We start from the raw sequence: 17,663 nt of genomic DNA, 5'->3' as shown, positions 1-17,663 counted from the left end.
AAATCTAATTTTATTATTATGTAATATACACTGACATTGTATTTTAAGATAGAGTGTGTGAACTCTAAATCCGGTTTAAAAAAATAGATTATAAAATTTTAGAATACAACTTAAAATTTCACATATTTATCTTATATCTTAGTAAATATATATATTGTTTTAGTTTATTTGATTTGTTTCTATATAATATATATACGTAATTAGAAAATATATTAAGTATAAAAAATAAGTCAAAAAGGTCTTAGACATTAATTCATAAATAAAATTTTCCAAAAAAAAAAAAAAATTAGTTGTAGAAGTTTTCTAGACTAAAGAAAATGAAAGAAGACATTTATAAATTAAAATATTTCGGATATATTCTTTAATGATTTAGGTTAAAAGCTCAGACTGAGGGATGAACACAGTGACGGCTGAAAAGATGAGAGAACCATCGTTGAAGAAAGAAGAAAGAAAGACGAGGAAATCATCTCCGACGTCGTTTTCTTTGTTACCGTAGGACGTTGCGCTCAACTGTCTCGCTCGTCTCTCGAGAACCCAATATCCAATATTGTCTCTCGTCTCCAAAAGTTTTAGATCACTGGTGGCTTCGCCTGACCTCTATGCCGCACGATCGGAAACACCGTGGAGTGCCTTTGTGTCTGTTTAAAAATGAAAGACAACCGTAGCCCTAGATGGTACATACTTTCATCAGAACACAAGTTGATACCAGCCCCTCCGTTTCCTTACGGCCAATATCCCAGTTTCTCAGCTGTTGTCTCAATTGGTTGCCATATTTACATAATCGGCGGAACCGTCTCACAGGGAAAGAGAAGCAGGAGAGTGTATCTTCTCGATTGTAACTCCCACCAATGGCGTCGACTCCCCAAAACGTGTGTAGGTCGAAAAGGAGCGCGCGCTGATGTCGTTGACGGTAAGATCTATGTACGCGGAGGCTGCAGCAAGAAGTACCACTTCACCGAGGTACGGAGAGAAATTTACGACCCAATGAATCAAACTTGGGAGCTAGGTTTCCGCTCGCTGAAACGAGTAGGGTTCATGTCGTCTGATTTAAGATTGGTTCGAGCTAAAATGGATTGTGCCAGAAGTCTGTATAACCGTGCCCTTGAGCTTGGCCGTTACAGTAATTTTTGCGTGTTAGCGATAGGGAAAAACGAATGGTGCAAAACAATGGTAGATAATGGCTATGGGACACTACTTTTCTCTGAGTTAAACTCTTCGCCGTGGACTAGCGTTTCGGGACTCGAAGAAATGTCCTCTCATCGTCTGATCTCGGTGGCAAACTCTAGCAGAGGAGGAGGGAGAGTAACAGTTTGGTGGAAGAAGAGGGTGGGCTTTTGCCTTAAAACCGAGATTTGGTGTGCAGAGAGTTTGTGTGAGAGACGAACAGACGGAATGGTTTGGGGAGTCGTAGAATGGTCTCAGAGTGTGTTTACTTTCCAGGGACATGAACCGGATCCCTTGGCCACAATGCTATAGTAACACTATGATAGCTGAAATTTATTTATTTTGTTTTCAGTTTTGATTTTTTTTTTTTATTAATGGTGATAGACATTGCAAATCACATACTACATTTTCTCTTTCAATTTTTAAATAATATCATTTTTTCTTAAGCATAATAAAATGGCTGCCTACCTAATAAGATAGATATATATTGATAAGACTAAAGAACAATAAAGTAGAATCCAAGTATATGTTTTTTTTCATTTTGTATTCATGAGTATTTACATATTTATAGCTTAAACTTAAATAAAGAAAATCTCATTACAGTATACTTACTACCCATGATGCATAGACAATATATGTTTGACAGTTTGACACGTAACATATATATAAAAATCCAATCGATTAACAATGCAAGTAGCAATCCATAAATCATAAGTTATGTTATGATTTATATTTAAGCACGTCTAACTTTGTACAATATAACTAGATTAATATCCGTGCTACAGCATAGATTGAAATTCGTTTTATTTATATTGTAACTTTTATATAAAATAAAATGTATATAATTGTTTTTAAAAGTTTTTTTAGATAAAATATTATGCAATAAAATGATATGCTAAATATGATGGCTTGAAAAAAAACACATATTTTGTAAGTTTATATTGTTAATGATTCTAGATAAGTACCCGTGCTATAACACTGGTTAAATTTTATTTTATACAAAATTTTGTATATTTTACATTTTAAAATAAAATTTTAATATGTTGTATTAGTTTATGTATGTGAAGTTATTTCAACAATGTATCTTCTACATCATAACTTGAATGTCATTCTAAGACATAATTTTGTAAATTTGGTTTTTAAAAAGCGAGTTATTATATTATGAGTAATTTAATATATTGTTATACTTTTTGTTTTAATATACTTGGTTTCTTAAAATTCTTTCATATTATAGTGATATATTATTGACATTGCTATAACAAATCAATTTAGAGTGTTTATAGTTTCTAACTTTTATATCAAGTTTTAATATTTAAAAGATATTTCAAAAGAAATTATTTAAAGTTTATTATATTATATAAAATAAGAAAATTCAACAAAAAAAAATATGAAATTGAATTTAAATATTCAAATTTTGACCCGTTACTCAGTAAATTTTTAATTTAATAGATATTATTTTAAAGAATAATATTACTAAAGTTTGAATATTTTATAGATTGAACAGTTTTATATTTGTTTTTAAAAATTCAACTTATGGTATATCCGGAAATAAAAATATTTTTTAATTATAATAAATAATATGATAATTTATTTGTTTCACAAAATAGACTCATATATAAAAATGAGAGGTGAAGTATAATGATAATTAACTAATTAATATGTTAAGTTAGATATCAAAAGATTTTAATATGGATGAATAATTTAATAAAAAAAATTAATATGGTAAGTTAGATGATATCAAATGGTTCTTTAGAAAATTCACTTTAAGATTTTTGAAAATTAATTAAAGTTGCACACACTATTTAATTTGTAACCAATTAATCTATCAATTAATCTATATTCTATTTGTAAGNAATTTAGAGTGTTTATAGTTTCTAACTTTTATATCAAGTTTTAATATTTAAAAGATATTTCAAAAGAAATTATTTAAAGTTTATTATATTATATAAAATAAGAAAATTCAACAAAAAAAAATATGAAATTGAATTTAAATATTCAAATTTTGACCCGTTACTCAGTAAATTTTTAATTTAATAGATATTATTTTAAAGAATAATATTACTAAAGTTTGAATATTTTATAGATTGAACAGTTTTATATTTGTTTTTAAAAATTCAACTTATGGTATATCCGGAAATAAAAATATTTTTTAATTATAATAAATAATATGATAATTTATTTGTTTCACAAAATAGACTCATATATAAAAATGAGAGGTGAAGTATAATGATAATTAACTAATTAATATGTTAAGTTAGATATCAAAAGATTTTAATATGGATGAATAATTTAATAAAAAAAATTAATATGGTAAGTTAGATGATATCAAATGGTTCTTTAGAAAATTCACTTTAAGATTTTTGAAAATTAATTAAAGTTGCACACACTATTTAATTTGTAACCAATTAATCTATCAATTAATCTATATTCTATTTGTAAGCAACTTATTAAAATTATATAGTCTACAAAACAATGTTGTGTACTTCCGTTTTATTATAAAAGGGATTTTAAGCTATAAATATATGAGTACAATAAATGATCCGTACAAAAAGTTTGATTTTATATTCTTTTCTCTAGTTGCCTAAGGTAAAATATATACTTAGACATTATTCTGTTGTGTATTGGCTTTATATATAGACAGATAAGTAAACATAAGTCATGCAAAATGAAGCAGTTTCTTGGATTCAACTTTATTATTCAAACAAAGACCAAATCTGGTGGTCCATTTACGGTTTCTACATGCATACATGTTTCGTGGTTCTACCATTTACATTCACATGATTGTTCTCTATATAAGTCATCTTAACCTCTTTCTTGTTCATATACTAAAGCAGAGTAATAAACCGACAGAAAAAAAAAAAACCAAGAAAATGGAAGCTAGAGTAATTTCTTGCACTACTTCTGGAGACGACAAGGTCGTGAAGATTGCTGTTCCGAATCATCATGCCATCGCCAAATACAAAGCGGGAGAAAACGAAACGACCATTGTTGAAATGGTCGGCTTGACATGGCAAGTATCAGCGTTTTATGTTATCCTACTGACAACTTTATGAAATCTCTTTCCTCGGTCAAGAGTCTCTACATGCTTTTGAGCATTGAAACGGTAGGCAGTGCTTTTTCAACCTCACTTTTATTGAATTTAAGACCACATTTCCAACGTTGACTTATTTGTTGGTATATATGTTCATTGCAGGTTGTGTGTTGTCACGCTATTAACTTCTCCCAACTTATAGAGTGCACAATATTTTCATTACAGTTTGACTGGTTGCAACCATTTATGTGTTTTCTTCAAAATTCTCCTCAACTAAAAGTTCTTCTCATCGACCAGGTTCATGTATATTATATATAGTTGTGGTTGACTAATTAACAAATTCAAATTGAAGTAAATTTGTTAGTTACATATATATCTTGTTGTTGCTTCACACAGTTAGATGGAGATTTTCCACTCTCGTTCATCCCACCGAGTTCTGTACCAGGATGTTTGTCAACCCATCTCGAGATGTTTGAGTGGAAAGGATATAGAGGACGAAACGGAGAGAAAGAAGTTGTAAAGTACATACTTGCCAACTCCAAGTATTTAAAAAGAGCTGCAATCACCATTAAACCATGCAGTCTTGAAAATAAAAAGAAGATGATCAAAGAGTTGAAATCTGTGTCAAGGGTTTCACCATTATCTCGGCTTCTCTTTTCTCCACTCAAGTGGATTCCGCGGTATAGTACTTATTGAAGATGAATTGAGTGACTGACTGATCTAATATCAGGAGGGATCATGTATGCTTTTCGACTTCAACCTAATATTTTATAGGCTTTCTACTTATTTGACTCCCAAAATCATGAAATGCTTGTTTGATAATAGAAACATGTTTTCTTATAATGTGGTGAAACATCGAAGTGAATGTAGATGGCTCTTATGAAGATACTGTCATATATATATAGCTCACTCCCACTACTTGCGTGGTCCTCGCTTCTATCAGCACAAGTTTACGCAGAATTGATATACATTTAAGATATACAGAACTCTGAACAAGCGGTGCTAGAAAAAANATAAAAAAAAAAAAAAAAAAGAGAAAAACAAAAATATAAGAACAATCATATCAGAGGAAAGAATAATAAGCACAAGAGCATAGGAAAGAAACAGATCATGTAGAAGCACTCATATGCAAGCCTCGAACAAATTTTTTTTTGTAAGAATGTGGCCAAGTCAGAGTCTCAGAAGTTTCTTTGTAGATGTCCAGACATTTCCTATATATTTTATAATATTATTAAAGTCTAATAAACTCTGTGACAATGATTTGCTAGGCGTATGAAAGTCTCTCAAACTGCACGGACTAGTTAGATTTATCAAGTCTGCTTCAACCATCATCGACTTGTTAGGAACGAGCTGCTTAAATTAAGCACCGTTTAAGATATAATCTGCAAAAGAAAAGGAATTTGTATGGACCAACACCTTAGATATGCAGCTAAGGTGTGGGAACAAATGAACATAATAATTCAAGAAAAGACATAGGAAGATGCTATGATTTTAACACAATAACCAAGAAAAGAACAATGACCACAGATACACATGCAGGCAGTGCATCTTCAAAACAAGTATAGATGAATATAGTGCGTAACAGAGTATGCCACACTTATCATAACAAAAGCTCTACATGTAAGTGGCGCAGTATTAACGGAGAATTAATAGAGTCAAGTTTTCGAGAAAACTCCTGTTTTATAATTTCGAAGGTGCTAAATAATGAAAGCTGAAACAGAACCTATAAAAATAGGGATCCAAATCGACGTAGAAGGAAACAAAAACTAATGGATATACTTCGGTTACTACTTCAAATGTTTATCTATGAGACTATGACGAGTCTATCGCCCCATTATGCATATTGCCCACACAAATGCAATAGCCTTTGATGTATCCCACCAAAAATTTTCCTTAGCTTGAGCTTCCAAGGTGAGTGCTTTTTGATGTGCTTCATAAATAGTGAGAGGGTTAAACAAGCTAAGAGTGTGTCGCATCTTCTGTTTCCGCAAGCCGCCAATGAAACTTGCCACCACTTGTTGGTCTGAATCCTGCACATTAAGATGCCTCAAAAGCGAAAAAAACTCAGTGGAATATTCTTCTACTGATCTCCATCCTTGTCGCAAGTCATGCAAACGTTGGAACATCACTTGATCAGAGATGACTGGTAAGAACATCTTACGCATCCTCTTCTTCAAACTTCCCCACGACAAGATTTTAGGTTTACCCGAACGTGCGCGCGACGTTTGTAGTTCCTTCCACCAAGCTGCCGCTTTGCCGCGAAATAGCCTTGTAATGATAGGAACACATCGGTCCAAAGGTACGCCTTTGGACTTAAGAGTCTCTTCGACCGAGAAGATCCAGTCAACAAGTTCTTTACCTGATTGTCGCCCATGAAACTCCGGCAGTCCAAGATTTAATCCCTGCTCCCACTGCAAATCGTCCTGCTGGTCAACGATAGCGAACGGATTGTCTCCAATATCAGATTCTTCTTGTGGCTGGACATTGACGTGCGCAGGAAGATTATGTTCATGCTCACGTTGCAGGGCGAGAGCTTCCACCGCCTTTGCCAACTGCAGGATCTGTTCTTGTAGACGCGTGATTTCAGTGTCTGTCGTCGCAGGTCTGGCCATGGCGTAGTGTTCCAAAGATGCTGAATATCCAAACTTTTTTACTTATAGGGTTCCAAATGTAGGGTTTTAGTCGACCTAATTAGACTTTGGAAACAAGTTTAGTTGCCACTAAATTATACTAAAGAACTTGGTAAAATTATAAGTTCATAAAAATATTTTAGTTGCCACGATTTTTTTTAGTGAATATACCAATTTTCCTAAATTGCAGTACATATATTTCGTTTCCTTGAAAAAACTCTGTTTTCTGTATTTTTTTGGTAAAACAGGACGTTTATTTTTTATTTATAAAAATCGAGTTTCTATTTTTATCTAGAAGCTATTAATATTTGTAGTCTCTCATTAAATACAAAATTTGATCAAATGAAGTTTTCATTTTTACATAAAATGTTATACGATACGCAGGACTTCTAATAATGTTTTACGTTTATGTGTTTTAAATTCATAAGGCCTAAAGATAATTATTATATTATAATATTGGATTTGAGAATTTTATTTGGATGATATACTAAATTTTGAATATTTTCATTACTTTTTATATAGATATATATATTAATAACTATGTATAAAATATATATATTTTGATCACGGCAAAAAAAGATCTGGGGACCTCGACCAAGCCTTTGATAAGAAAGGATCGGTAACAATATTTTGATTTTGTTAGGATCTAAACTTTTTTTTTTTTTTTTTGGTTTATGGTTTCGGACTTGGGACGAATAATAAAACTTACATCATTTTAAGTTTATCTTTTTAATCACAAAAATATAGATTACTAGGTTTTACCCCGTAGTACACCACATGTCTATTATTTTGTTGATATATATACTGTTAACAGTTGTAGGTAGAGTTTTGTAGAAACTCTTGATTCGCAAGTTGAGAATATACATTTTACGATTTGTTAGTTATGATTTAGGAATGAATGATCTGGCATGTTCTTATTACGATTCTCAATTGATATCTATTTAACATTTTTGAAGTACATTTTTGTGTCATACTCTCTTATCTTTGTATCCAAACAAGTCTCAACTAAGGAGCTGTTATTGGAGAAGTTATTTCTAAATCCATATGGAATTGTAAATTCTAAAAATCAAAACACATGGATTTTGAAATAACATGTTTTATCCTTGGATTTGAATCCTTCTTTTTTACACTTTCAAATCCATTCAAATCCACTTAAAACATAATGTAGATTTTGAAATCCAAAAACAAATCATTAAATGAATAACATGGGATTTTAACAAGTATTAGTAAATCATAGAACCAATAACACATAATTTTGATAAGTATTTTAAAATCAATGATTGAATAACACATGATTTTTGTTTGGATTTCCAAATCCATTAAAATCATAGAACCAATAACCCCCTCTAAATTCTGTACAATTCTTACAACCAAACACAATCATTTCCTTATTTGATAATATTAATTTCCTAAAATATATCTACCTAATTTAAATAAATATGTTAGATTAAAATATAATTCTCATTTCATTTTTATTTAATCTTATATTTAATTATTTTAATTACTATTCAATACATAAAGTTAATAAAATTTTAGATTTTTTTCAGCATATAATGTGATTTGAATTTTTATAAACGGATATACATTAAAAATTGCCTTAGGATATTTGTAATCAAACAAGTATATCCACATATAGAGCTCAGAATACATTTTTGGAGTACAATTGGGTGTCATCACTTTTTGCCAACTTCGAGTCGGGTTTTTAACTAAAATTATAACCGATTCAATTATCCGGATCCTCCTTAAGATTGCCGAATATTTTGGGCCGGTTTTTAATCCATAGCATACTTATTTACATCCTATTAATGTCAATTAATGTCCATTGTATCTTAGAAAATATTTAATTTGCATGCCAAATTTTTAGGACCGAGTTTGACAAAAAGAATTGATAACCCAATCTATGTAATTACATCCTCTTAATCACATCCCTATAATATAGCAACTAATTCAAGATTAATACATCTTAAGAAATATCTAATTTGCGTTTAATAAACGATTACATATTTGGTAACATCTTATTAGCTTTAAATGTACACTATTAATCCAATAATATCAATTGAGAATCAAAATAAGAATATGCCAGATCATTCATTCCTAAATCATAACTAACAAATCGTAAAAAGTATATTCTTAACTTGCGAATCAAGAGTTTCTACAAAACTCTACCTACAATTGTTAACAGTATATATATCAACAAAATAATAGACTCATGGTGTACCACGGGGTAAAACCTAGTTATTGGATTAGTAGTGTACATTTAAAGCTAATAAGATCTTACCAAATATGTAATCGTTTATTGAACGCAAATTAGATATTTCCTAAGATGTATTCATCTTGAATTAGTTGCTATATTATAGGGATGTGATTAAGAGGATGTGATTACATAAATTGGGTTATCAATTCTTTTTGTCAAACTCGGTCCTAAAAATGCGGCATGCAAATTAGATATTTCCTAAGATACAATGGGCATTAATTGGCATTAATTGGATGTAAATAAGTATGCTATGGATTAAAAACTGGCCCAAAATATTTGGCAATCTTAAGGAGGATCCGGATAATTGAATCGGTTATAATTTTAGTTAAAAACCCGACCCGAAGTTGGCAAAAAGTGATGGCACCCTATTGTACTCCAAAAATGTATTCCGAGCTCTATATGTGGATATACTTGTTTGATTACAAATATTATGACAAATTTTAATATACATCCGTTTATAAAAATTCAAATCACATTATATGCAAAAAAATCTAAAATTTTATTAACTTTATGTATTGAATAGTAATTAAAATAATTAAATATAAGATTAAATAAAAATAAAAGGAGAATTATATTTTAATCTAACATATTTATTTAAATTAGATAGATATATTTTAGGAAATTAATATTATCAAATAAGGAAATGATTGTGTTTGGTTGTAAGGATTGTAGAGAATTTAGTTGAGACTTGTTTGGATACAAAGATAAGAGAGGATGACACAAAAATATACTTTAAAAATGTTAAGATAGATATCTGTTTAAGCTTTTCATCTATGTTGCATGGAAACTCTTTTCGAGGTGCGTTTCCCGTTTCCGAAACGTTTCGAAAACAGAAACTCGTGGAAACTCGGAAACAAGGCACAAAAACACGATTCTTAGAAATTTCTGTTTGGAAACACGATGGAAACTCCATTTCCGTTTTGGAACCACGACGGAAACTTCTTTTTTAATTTGAAACTTAACAAATAAATATTTTTAAAATATAAAACTTCATTATAGATATAAATATATAATATTATTAGTGTTTTAATTCAACTATTTAATATTTATATTTGAAGTTTTATTTATTGAAGCTTTTTGATATGGTTTTTATGTTTGGTGTTTATTTTATATATATAGATATAAATATATAAATCTATATATATGTATATGTATATGTACATACGTTTCCAAAACGTTTCCATTTCCTAATTTTTGAAAAAAACCGTTTTCCGTTTCCGAAACGTTTCGTTTCCGCATATCCGTTTCCGTTTTCGTGCAGACTAGATTTTCATTAATAACTGTCAAGTTATGATCAAATAAAGCTTTTTTTTTTAACTAGGGCTATTAGGAGTTCTCAATTATATTCTAGTAGATTAGACAAAAAAAAGGAAAATCAAACGAAAACACTGTGCAAATCAGTCAAATATATTGTGCTGTATCTCTTTTCATATGGAGAAGGGAAATTACAAAGGACCTTAACAACATCATCACTAGGAATTATCAAAATATTATATTTTTTGGTTAAGAAAAACATATTAAAAGTGTCAAATTCCTAAAGGGAAAAGGATAAGGATTGTTTTAAACGAGAGCTCGGGTCTATATAAACAACATAGTGCTCTCTTAACTTCTCACCAACACAAAACTCAAAACTTCATAAAAAGTTGTTTTCTTTCATTGCTGCTTAATTCTCTTGTTTCAAACAACAATCCGTCATGGCTTTTATCCAAAGTAACGTCTTCTTTACTTATTTGCTGATTCTTGCCGCACTTTGTGGAGTTTCCATTGGAGGAACGGTTCACAAAGTCGGTGACTCCACGGGGTGGACGATTATGAGCGTCAATTACGATGCATGGGCATCTTTTCGAACTTTTCAAGTTGGAGACTCTTTGGTGTTCAACTACAACAAAGAGTTCCACGATGTCACTGAAGTCACTCACAATGATTTCAAGCTGTGCGAATCTACTAAACCGATAACGAGATACCAGACCGGCTCCGATACCATCATTCTATCCAAACCGGGACTCCAACACTTCATATGCGGATCTCCTAGTCACTGCGACTTGGGACAGAAGCTTCAAATCCATGTCTTACCGGCCTCGTTAGGACCCGTCGCTGTTCCGGTTCCTGGACCGGTCCGATCACCAAGCTCTTCTTCGTCACCTTCACCGTTGGCTGATTCACCGGTTAACAGTGCTCCACATCAGTATCAGATGGGACCGTCACCAGCTCCACTTAGCGCAGCTTCAAAGTCTAGTGTTTGGATTGGACTCTGCGTCCTTCCTGTACTTTCTCTTTTCATATAGGTTGATAGATTCACAGCCGTTTGTCGTTTGGTTCTACTGCTTACTTTTATCAGTTCGGTACGTACATTTGAGATTATATATGACTTTAAGTTTTTTTTTTTGTTCCTTGAGTGGTTTTGTTTACTTCAACATAAAAAGTGATACAATTCCCTTTTAACTTCCTTATGCTTACATAAATTACTATTTTTTGGTAAACAGTTTTTATATTGCAGTTGCAAACTCGGCAAACAATTATATATCATGTTTTATAAAGAAAACAAAGTATTTATGAATGATGAAAAAAATGGGAAATCCCCTATATAATAAAACGGAAGTATACAACTTTTTCTGTAGACTATATAATTTTTATAAGTTGATTACAAAATAAATTATACATTAAATATAGTTTGGTTACAAAAAAAACATTATAGATTAATTGGTCAATCAATGGGCTATATGAATACACTTAAGAATAGAATTTAATTCTCTTATACTAAACAATCTTCTTAAAGAAAATATTTTAATGATTTATATAATTTACTAAATAAAATTTTTAGTATTTCATGTATTATTACAAAATATATATTGTTAGGCATAAAAGTATATTCTTAGGCGTAAAAAGGAATAAAATATTGGCAATTTATCACACTTAATCGTGATTTTCGAGATCTTATTTTGCAACTGAAAATAAAATCTTACCTAAGCAGATGTCATATTAAAAAAACTTTCACCAAACATGTTCAAAAATTAAAGTAAAAACAAACAACAAACATAATCATTTCTCATACATAAAATTACAAAATTAACAATATAAAACTTACAAAATATATATCTTTTTCAAGTAATTATATTTAGCATGTGATTTTATTGCATAATGTTTTATCCAAAAAAAACTTTATTTTTCAAGTAATTATATTTAGCATGTGATTTTATTGCATAATGTTTTATCCAAAAAAAACTTTATTTTTCAAGTAATTATATTTAGCATGTGATTTTATTGCATAATGTTTTATCCAAAAAAAACTTTATTTTTCAAGTAATTATATTTAGCATGTGATTTTATTGCATAATGTTTTATCCAAAAAAACTTTTTAAAATAATCATATAAATTATATTTTATTCTAAAATTATAATATAAATAAAATAAATTTCAAGAGCACGGGTCTTAATCTAGTATAGATATTAGTCCATAACAGTCTAACAAGCATGCCATACATTGCAACAAACTACATACTTCTTATACTTAAGTACACAAAAAAATTATTAGTTGATGTGAAGTCTATAGAATGATGCAAGGGTAAAGTGATTTATCAATGTAATTGGTCTACTTAAAAGTCTTTATTCATTTCTAAGACTATAAACAATTAAGATAGTGAATTATCTATATCACTTGGGCTTGATTGGTTCTCCCGCAAACCACTTAGCTTTTCTATCACCCAAGGTACTAACATTGATGATTATAATTCCAAATTAGATTAGAAGTTATTTTCCAAGTAGATAATATATTATAAAAACTAATTAGAAAGATCAAGAAACAAAAGCTAATTTCTAAATCCTAAACCAATACTAATTCTTTCTAAACTTTAGAAGTTATTTTCTAAGACACAAGGGTCTTGTAACCACTCTCCAAAAGTCTCCTGTTACCATACTCATAACCTACTCCATTGAAATACAAACTAGGTTGGTTAAGCTCGATCCATCTAGTCTGTCCTAACCACGGGTTCCAAACCACGGCTCCTTTATCCATGCCACACAGCAAGAACCCATTGCAATCTATCAATTTCTTAGGTGTATGTGATTCTAAATCGGGAATATCTAAAGTTAGCTCACGCACTTGTATCTTTGGAGTGATACTTACCGAGTAGAACTTGGATTTGGTTGCTAGGATGAATCGATATGTCATCTTGTGGTTGTCGATGAACGTCTTATCGTCGAAAAGGGAGTTCCATTGCTTAGAAACGGTTCTGAAGCGAACAAGTGATTTAGGAGGGACACGAAAGAGCGTCTCGTCAATTAACTCACAGGGAAGCTTCTCCTCATCCATTATCTCTTCTTTGATTTGTTAATTCACGATCGGCTCTTTTGTACGTAAATTTTTTTCCTAGTTAGGAACTTAGCTAGGGTTAAACCATCATGTACAGCAGCTGTCAATTAGGGATAAGGACTGCGTGCTAGGGCCCAATCCGGTATAGAAATTAGCGGGTTCTACTGCATATCCGCAAATATTAAGAAAGTTAATATCCTCCTTCTAAGGGGGAGGTATTGGTTTAGGATTTAGAAAGAATTTTAATAACTTTAAAAGTTAGTAAAATATGTTTTATTCAATCAAGACTTTTAAAAACTCTTTAAAAATTTGGTGTTATTGGTTGTGGATTTGTAAAAAGTTATCTAAAATCTTGATAAATCTATTGTTATTGGATTAAGAGTTTTATAAAGTCATTAAAAGTTTTATGTTATTCAAGTAAAACAAAAGAATCTTAGATTGTTAATGAATTCAAATTTTATGTTATTGGTTTAAGATTTTATATTATTTTCTTCATAACAAAAGTCATANACCACGGCTCCTTTATCCATGCCACACAGCAAGAACCCATTGCAATCTATCAATTTCTTAGGTGTATGTGATTCTAAATCGGGAATATCTAAAGTTAGCTCACGCACTTGTATCTTTGGAGTGATACTTACCGAGTAGAACTTGGATTTGGTTGCTAGGATGAATCGATATGTCATCTTGTGGTTGTCGATGAACGTCTTATCGTCGAAAAGGGAGTTCCATTGCTTAGAAACGGTTCTGAAGCGAACAAGTGATTTAGGAGGGACACGAAAGAGCGTCTCGTCAATTAACTCACAGGGAAGCTTCTCCTCATCCATTATCTCTTCTTTGATTTGTTAATTCACGATCGGCTCTTTTGTACGTAAATTTTTTTCCTAGTTAGGAACTTAGCTAGGGTTAAACCATCATGTACAGCAGCTGTCAATTAGGGATAAGGACTGCGTGCTAGGGCCCAATCCGGTATAGAAATTAGCGGGTTCTACTGCATATCCGCAAATATTAAGAAAGTTAATATCCTCCTTCTAAGGGGGAGGTATTGGTTTAGGATTTAGAAAGAATTTTAATAACTTTAAAAGTTAGTAAAATATGTTTTATTCAATCAAGACTTTTAAAAACTCTTTAAAAATTTGGTGTTATTGGTTGTGGATTTGTAAAAAGTTATCTAAAATCTTGATAAATCTATTGTTATTGGATTAAGAGTTTTATAAAGTCATTAAAAGTTTTATGTTATTCAAGTAAAACAAAAGAATCTTAGATTGTTAATGAATTCAAATTTTATGTTATTGGTTTAAGATTTTATATTATTTTCTTCATAACAAAAGTCATAAAAAATCTTTCATCAAATAGAAAGATTTTACAAGATTAGAAAAAACAAATCATCAAGATTTTAAAAAACTTCCTAAACAATCTCTTAGAATCCTTCATTTTTAACTTTCAATTTTCTATGATTCTAACAATCAACAAGAACATAAAGTCATTAAAATTCTTTCTAAATCATAAACCAATACCTCCCCCTAATAGGATAATATAATATTTTATTAAAATCCCAAAATTGCCTTGTAATGATAGGAACATGTCTCTCCAAAGGTACGCATTTGGACTTCAGAGTCTCTTCGACCGAGAAGATCCAGTCAACAAGTTGTTTAGCTGATTGTCGGCCATGAAACTCCGGAAGTCCAAGCTTTAACCCCTGCTCCCACTGCAAATCGTCATGCTGGTCCACGATAGCGAAAGGATTGTCTCCAATATCAGATTCTTCTTGTGGCTAGACATTGATATAAAAACAAAGATGCAGCCAATATTGAAAAGAACTTCTTTTTTTTATTAAGAATCCCTTAAACAATCTTACAAGATATGTTTAATCAGATTTATATACAGTCAACACGATTTGTCACTGACCAATTCTTAATCTAACCAAAATCTCTAAGAACCCTAAAAGCTTATTCGCTTAGTTCTCTAAAAGTCTTCTTTAATGGCCAAACAACATGTTTGCCCAATAACACAATATATAGTATACCTCTTATGACCTACTTTCCTATTAAAGGATAAGTCCAAATCTTCTTAATAGATATGATAATAACTTGTTCTCTAATCAAAGAGTCTCTAAAAGCACAGCCACGTCACTCGAAATCCGTTACGGTTTCTACGTGTCTTCCAGAGTCCTACAGACCAGCCTTGTAGCAACCAAAGTCTTCATGCTTTCATTCTCCCCTTTTTTATTTGAATGTGACAACTCAAGCTCCAAATGTGAATAGTACTAGAATATTACAAAACCATAAGCCTCAACCACATTCAGCTACAACATCACCATCATCACCAAAATCACCATCTCATCATACTCCCCCAGCGTGAGTGCACATTCATATAAAAACAAGGATGAAGACATATAAGCTGGGAGACACAACAAGCTTCCTATCATGCTTTGTACCAAAAATAATCCTCAAGAGCTGTTATAATATCCTTAGGTTCAACCTTTGAAACACAACAATGTTGCAACACTTCTTGAAAATTCATCTCAACATGATGAAAGGTTTTCTCAACAACTGCAACTGCAGCATAGTGATTCCTGTGACCTTGAAACTGTTTAGATATAGCTAAGACTCCTGACGATTCATCATTCCAATCAGCACTATTGAATCTGGTTGATTCTGTTGTGAGTTTTTCTCGTACAGGTGGTTCTGCAACATGCTTCTGTAGAACCTCAGGTTCAACCCAACATTTTCTTCAATGATTATCTTCGAGAGATTGCAACATAGGTTGATTTCTTCAGTTTCCTGGATTACTTGATTATATTGTCTTTCATTATGTTCAGAAACCTTACTGTAAAAACCCTTTTTAGCAACCCAGACTTTGCAAAAGTGAGATTGATCGATAAAGCACTTCCTAACCATCCAAAGCTCCTTGATCTTGTTCTTAAACTTGTAACAAAAAGATCTGACATGACCAGATTTACCACAATGAAAACATTCATAAATCCTACGTCCTCGCTTGGATTTAGTCTAACCTTTTTGCTTAGGAGCGGATATAGGTTGAACTCATGTGTTCCAGGTTAGTGCTACAGGGGCTTCCTGTTGAACTACTTTTCTCATAATACTTGACTCGGTTTCATGGGTTGAATTACTCTTAACAAAGCTTACTGATTTATCACGAGACAACAACTCAACCGTCCCCTCCTTGTGATAACCCAGACCTCGATGTTGGGATCCCACAATTCCCATCGATAAATCTCATCCAGCTTTTGACCTCCATTGTTCAACATTCTGATCTTTTTGTGATTTTCATTCAACTCTTTTTCCAACCTTGTCGATCTTTCCTTATCCAAGCCATACTTCTCTTGTAGATTTTTCAGTTTCTTCTCAAACAGCTCCTTTTCGGCAGGAAGAGGTTCCTCACTAATCAATTCTTCAGGCTTCCTTTCTTCCACCATATTAACTTTGGCTTCCAATTTCAGTTTTTCCTTGACAAGTAACAGCTTTTCATTACACAACTGAACCCAATTGTCATATAGAATACAATAGCTCTTTTTTGAAATTGACTCTTCATCATCATCATCTGAGCTTTCATCAGCTATATCATCACTTTTAGCATTGTATGCAAAAAGATTCAACATTCGTCCTTCTTTTTCATCCCCATCACTCTCTGATTCTGAATCACTAAAGGTAACATTTGCCTTATTATTTCCTTTCACCATGTTTGGGCATTCAAATTTTAAATGTCCAATCCCTTTACATTCAAAGCACTTCATCTCCTTGTGCTTAACCATTGGACACTCAAGTTTGTAATGACCAAAACCACCACATTCAAGACATTGAATTTCTTTTCTCCGATCAGCTTTTTCTTTCTCAGATATATTTGGCCTAGAACAAGACCTCTCTGTAGCACATTGATTCCAGCGAGCTAACCCTCGTCTATGTCCTTTTTCATCAGCTATATCATCACTTTTAGCATTGTATGCAAAAAGATTCAACATTCGTCCTTCTTTTTCATCCCCATCACTCTCTGATTCTGAATCACTAAAGGTAACATTTGCCTTATTATTTCCTTTCACCATGTTTGGGCATTCAAATTTTAAATGTCCAATCCCTTTACATTCAAAGCACTTCATCTCCTTGTGCTTAACCATTGGACACTCAAGTTTGTAATGACCAAAACCACCACATTCAAGACATTGAATTTCTTTTCTCCGATCAGCTTTTTCTTTCTCAGATATATTTGGCCTAGAACAAGACCTCTCTGTAGCACATTGATTCCAGCGAGCTAACCCTCG

At 31.6% G+C, this 17,663-nt stretch overlaps 4 protein-coding genes across 4 annotated transcripts; 3 read left to right on the top strand and 1 right to left on the bottom strand.

The window, feature by feature from the left end:
- On the top strand, positions 649-1,476 carry LOC104704333 (putative F-box/kelch-repeat protein At2g44030). Its single transcript, XM_010420441.1, has one exon. The coding sequence runs from the start codon at positions 649-651 to the stop codon at positions 1,474-1,476; it is 828 nt and encodes a 275-aa protein (XP_010418743.1).
- Positions 4,035-4,891, top strand: LOC109125396 (putative F-box/FBD/LRR-repeat protein At1g22000). The gene is made up of 3 exons (XM_019226996.1): positions 4,035-4,178; positions 4,358-4,492; positions 4,592-4,891. The coding sequence occupies exons 1-3, from the start codon at positions 4,035-4,037 to the stop codon at positions 4,889-4,891; spliced, it is 579 nt and encodes a 192-aa protein (XP_019082541.1).
- Positions 10,736-11,364, top strand: LOC104704332 (mavicyanin-like). The gene has a single exon (XM_010420440.2). It carries the CDS (start codon positions 10,774-10,776, stop codon positions 11,362-11,364), a length of 591 nt encoding a protein of 196 aa, XP_010418742.1. The 5' UTR covers positions 10,736-10,773.
- LOC104704330 (putative F-box protein At1g47390) lies at positions 12,941-13,387 on the bottom strand. The gene has a single exon (XM_010420439.1). The coding sequence runs from the start codon at positions 13,385-13,387 to the stop codon at positions 12,941-12,943; it is 447 nt and encodes a 148-aa protein (XP_010418741.1).

Source organism: Camelina sativa, chromosome 7 (genome assembly GCF_000633955.1).
Source record: "Camelina sativa cultivar DH55 chromosome 7, Cs, whole genome shotgun sequence".
In the NCBI taxonomy this organism is placed as follows: Eukaryota; Viridiplantae; Streptophyta; class Magnoliopsida; order Brassicales; family Brassicaceae; genus Camelina; species Camelina sativa.
This window is presented reverse-complemented; position numbering and strand designations above follow the sequence as displayed.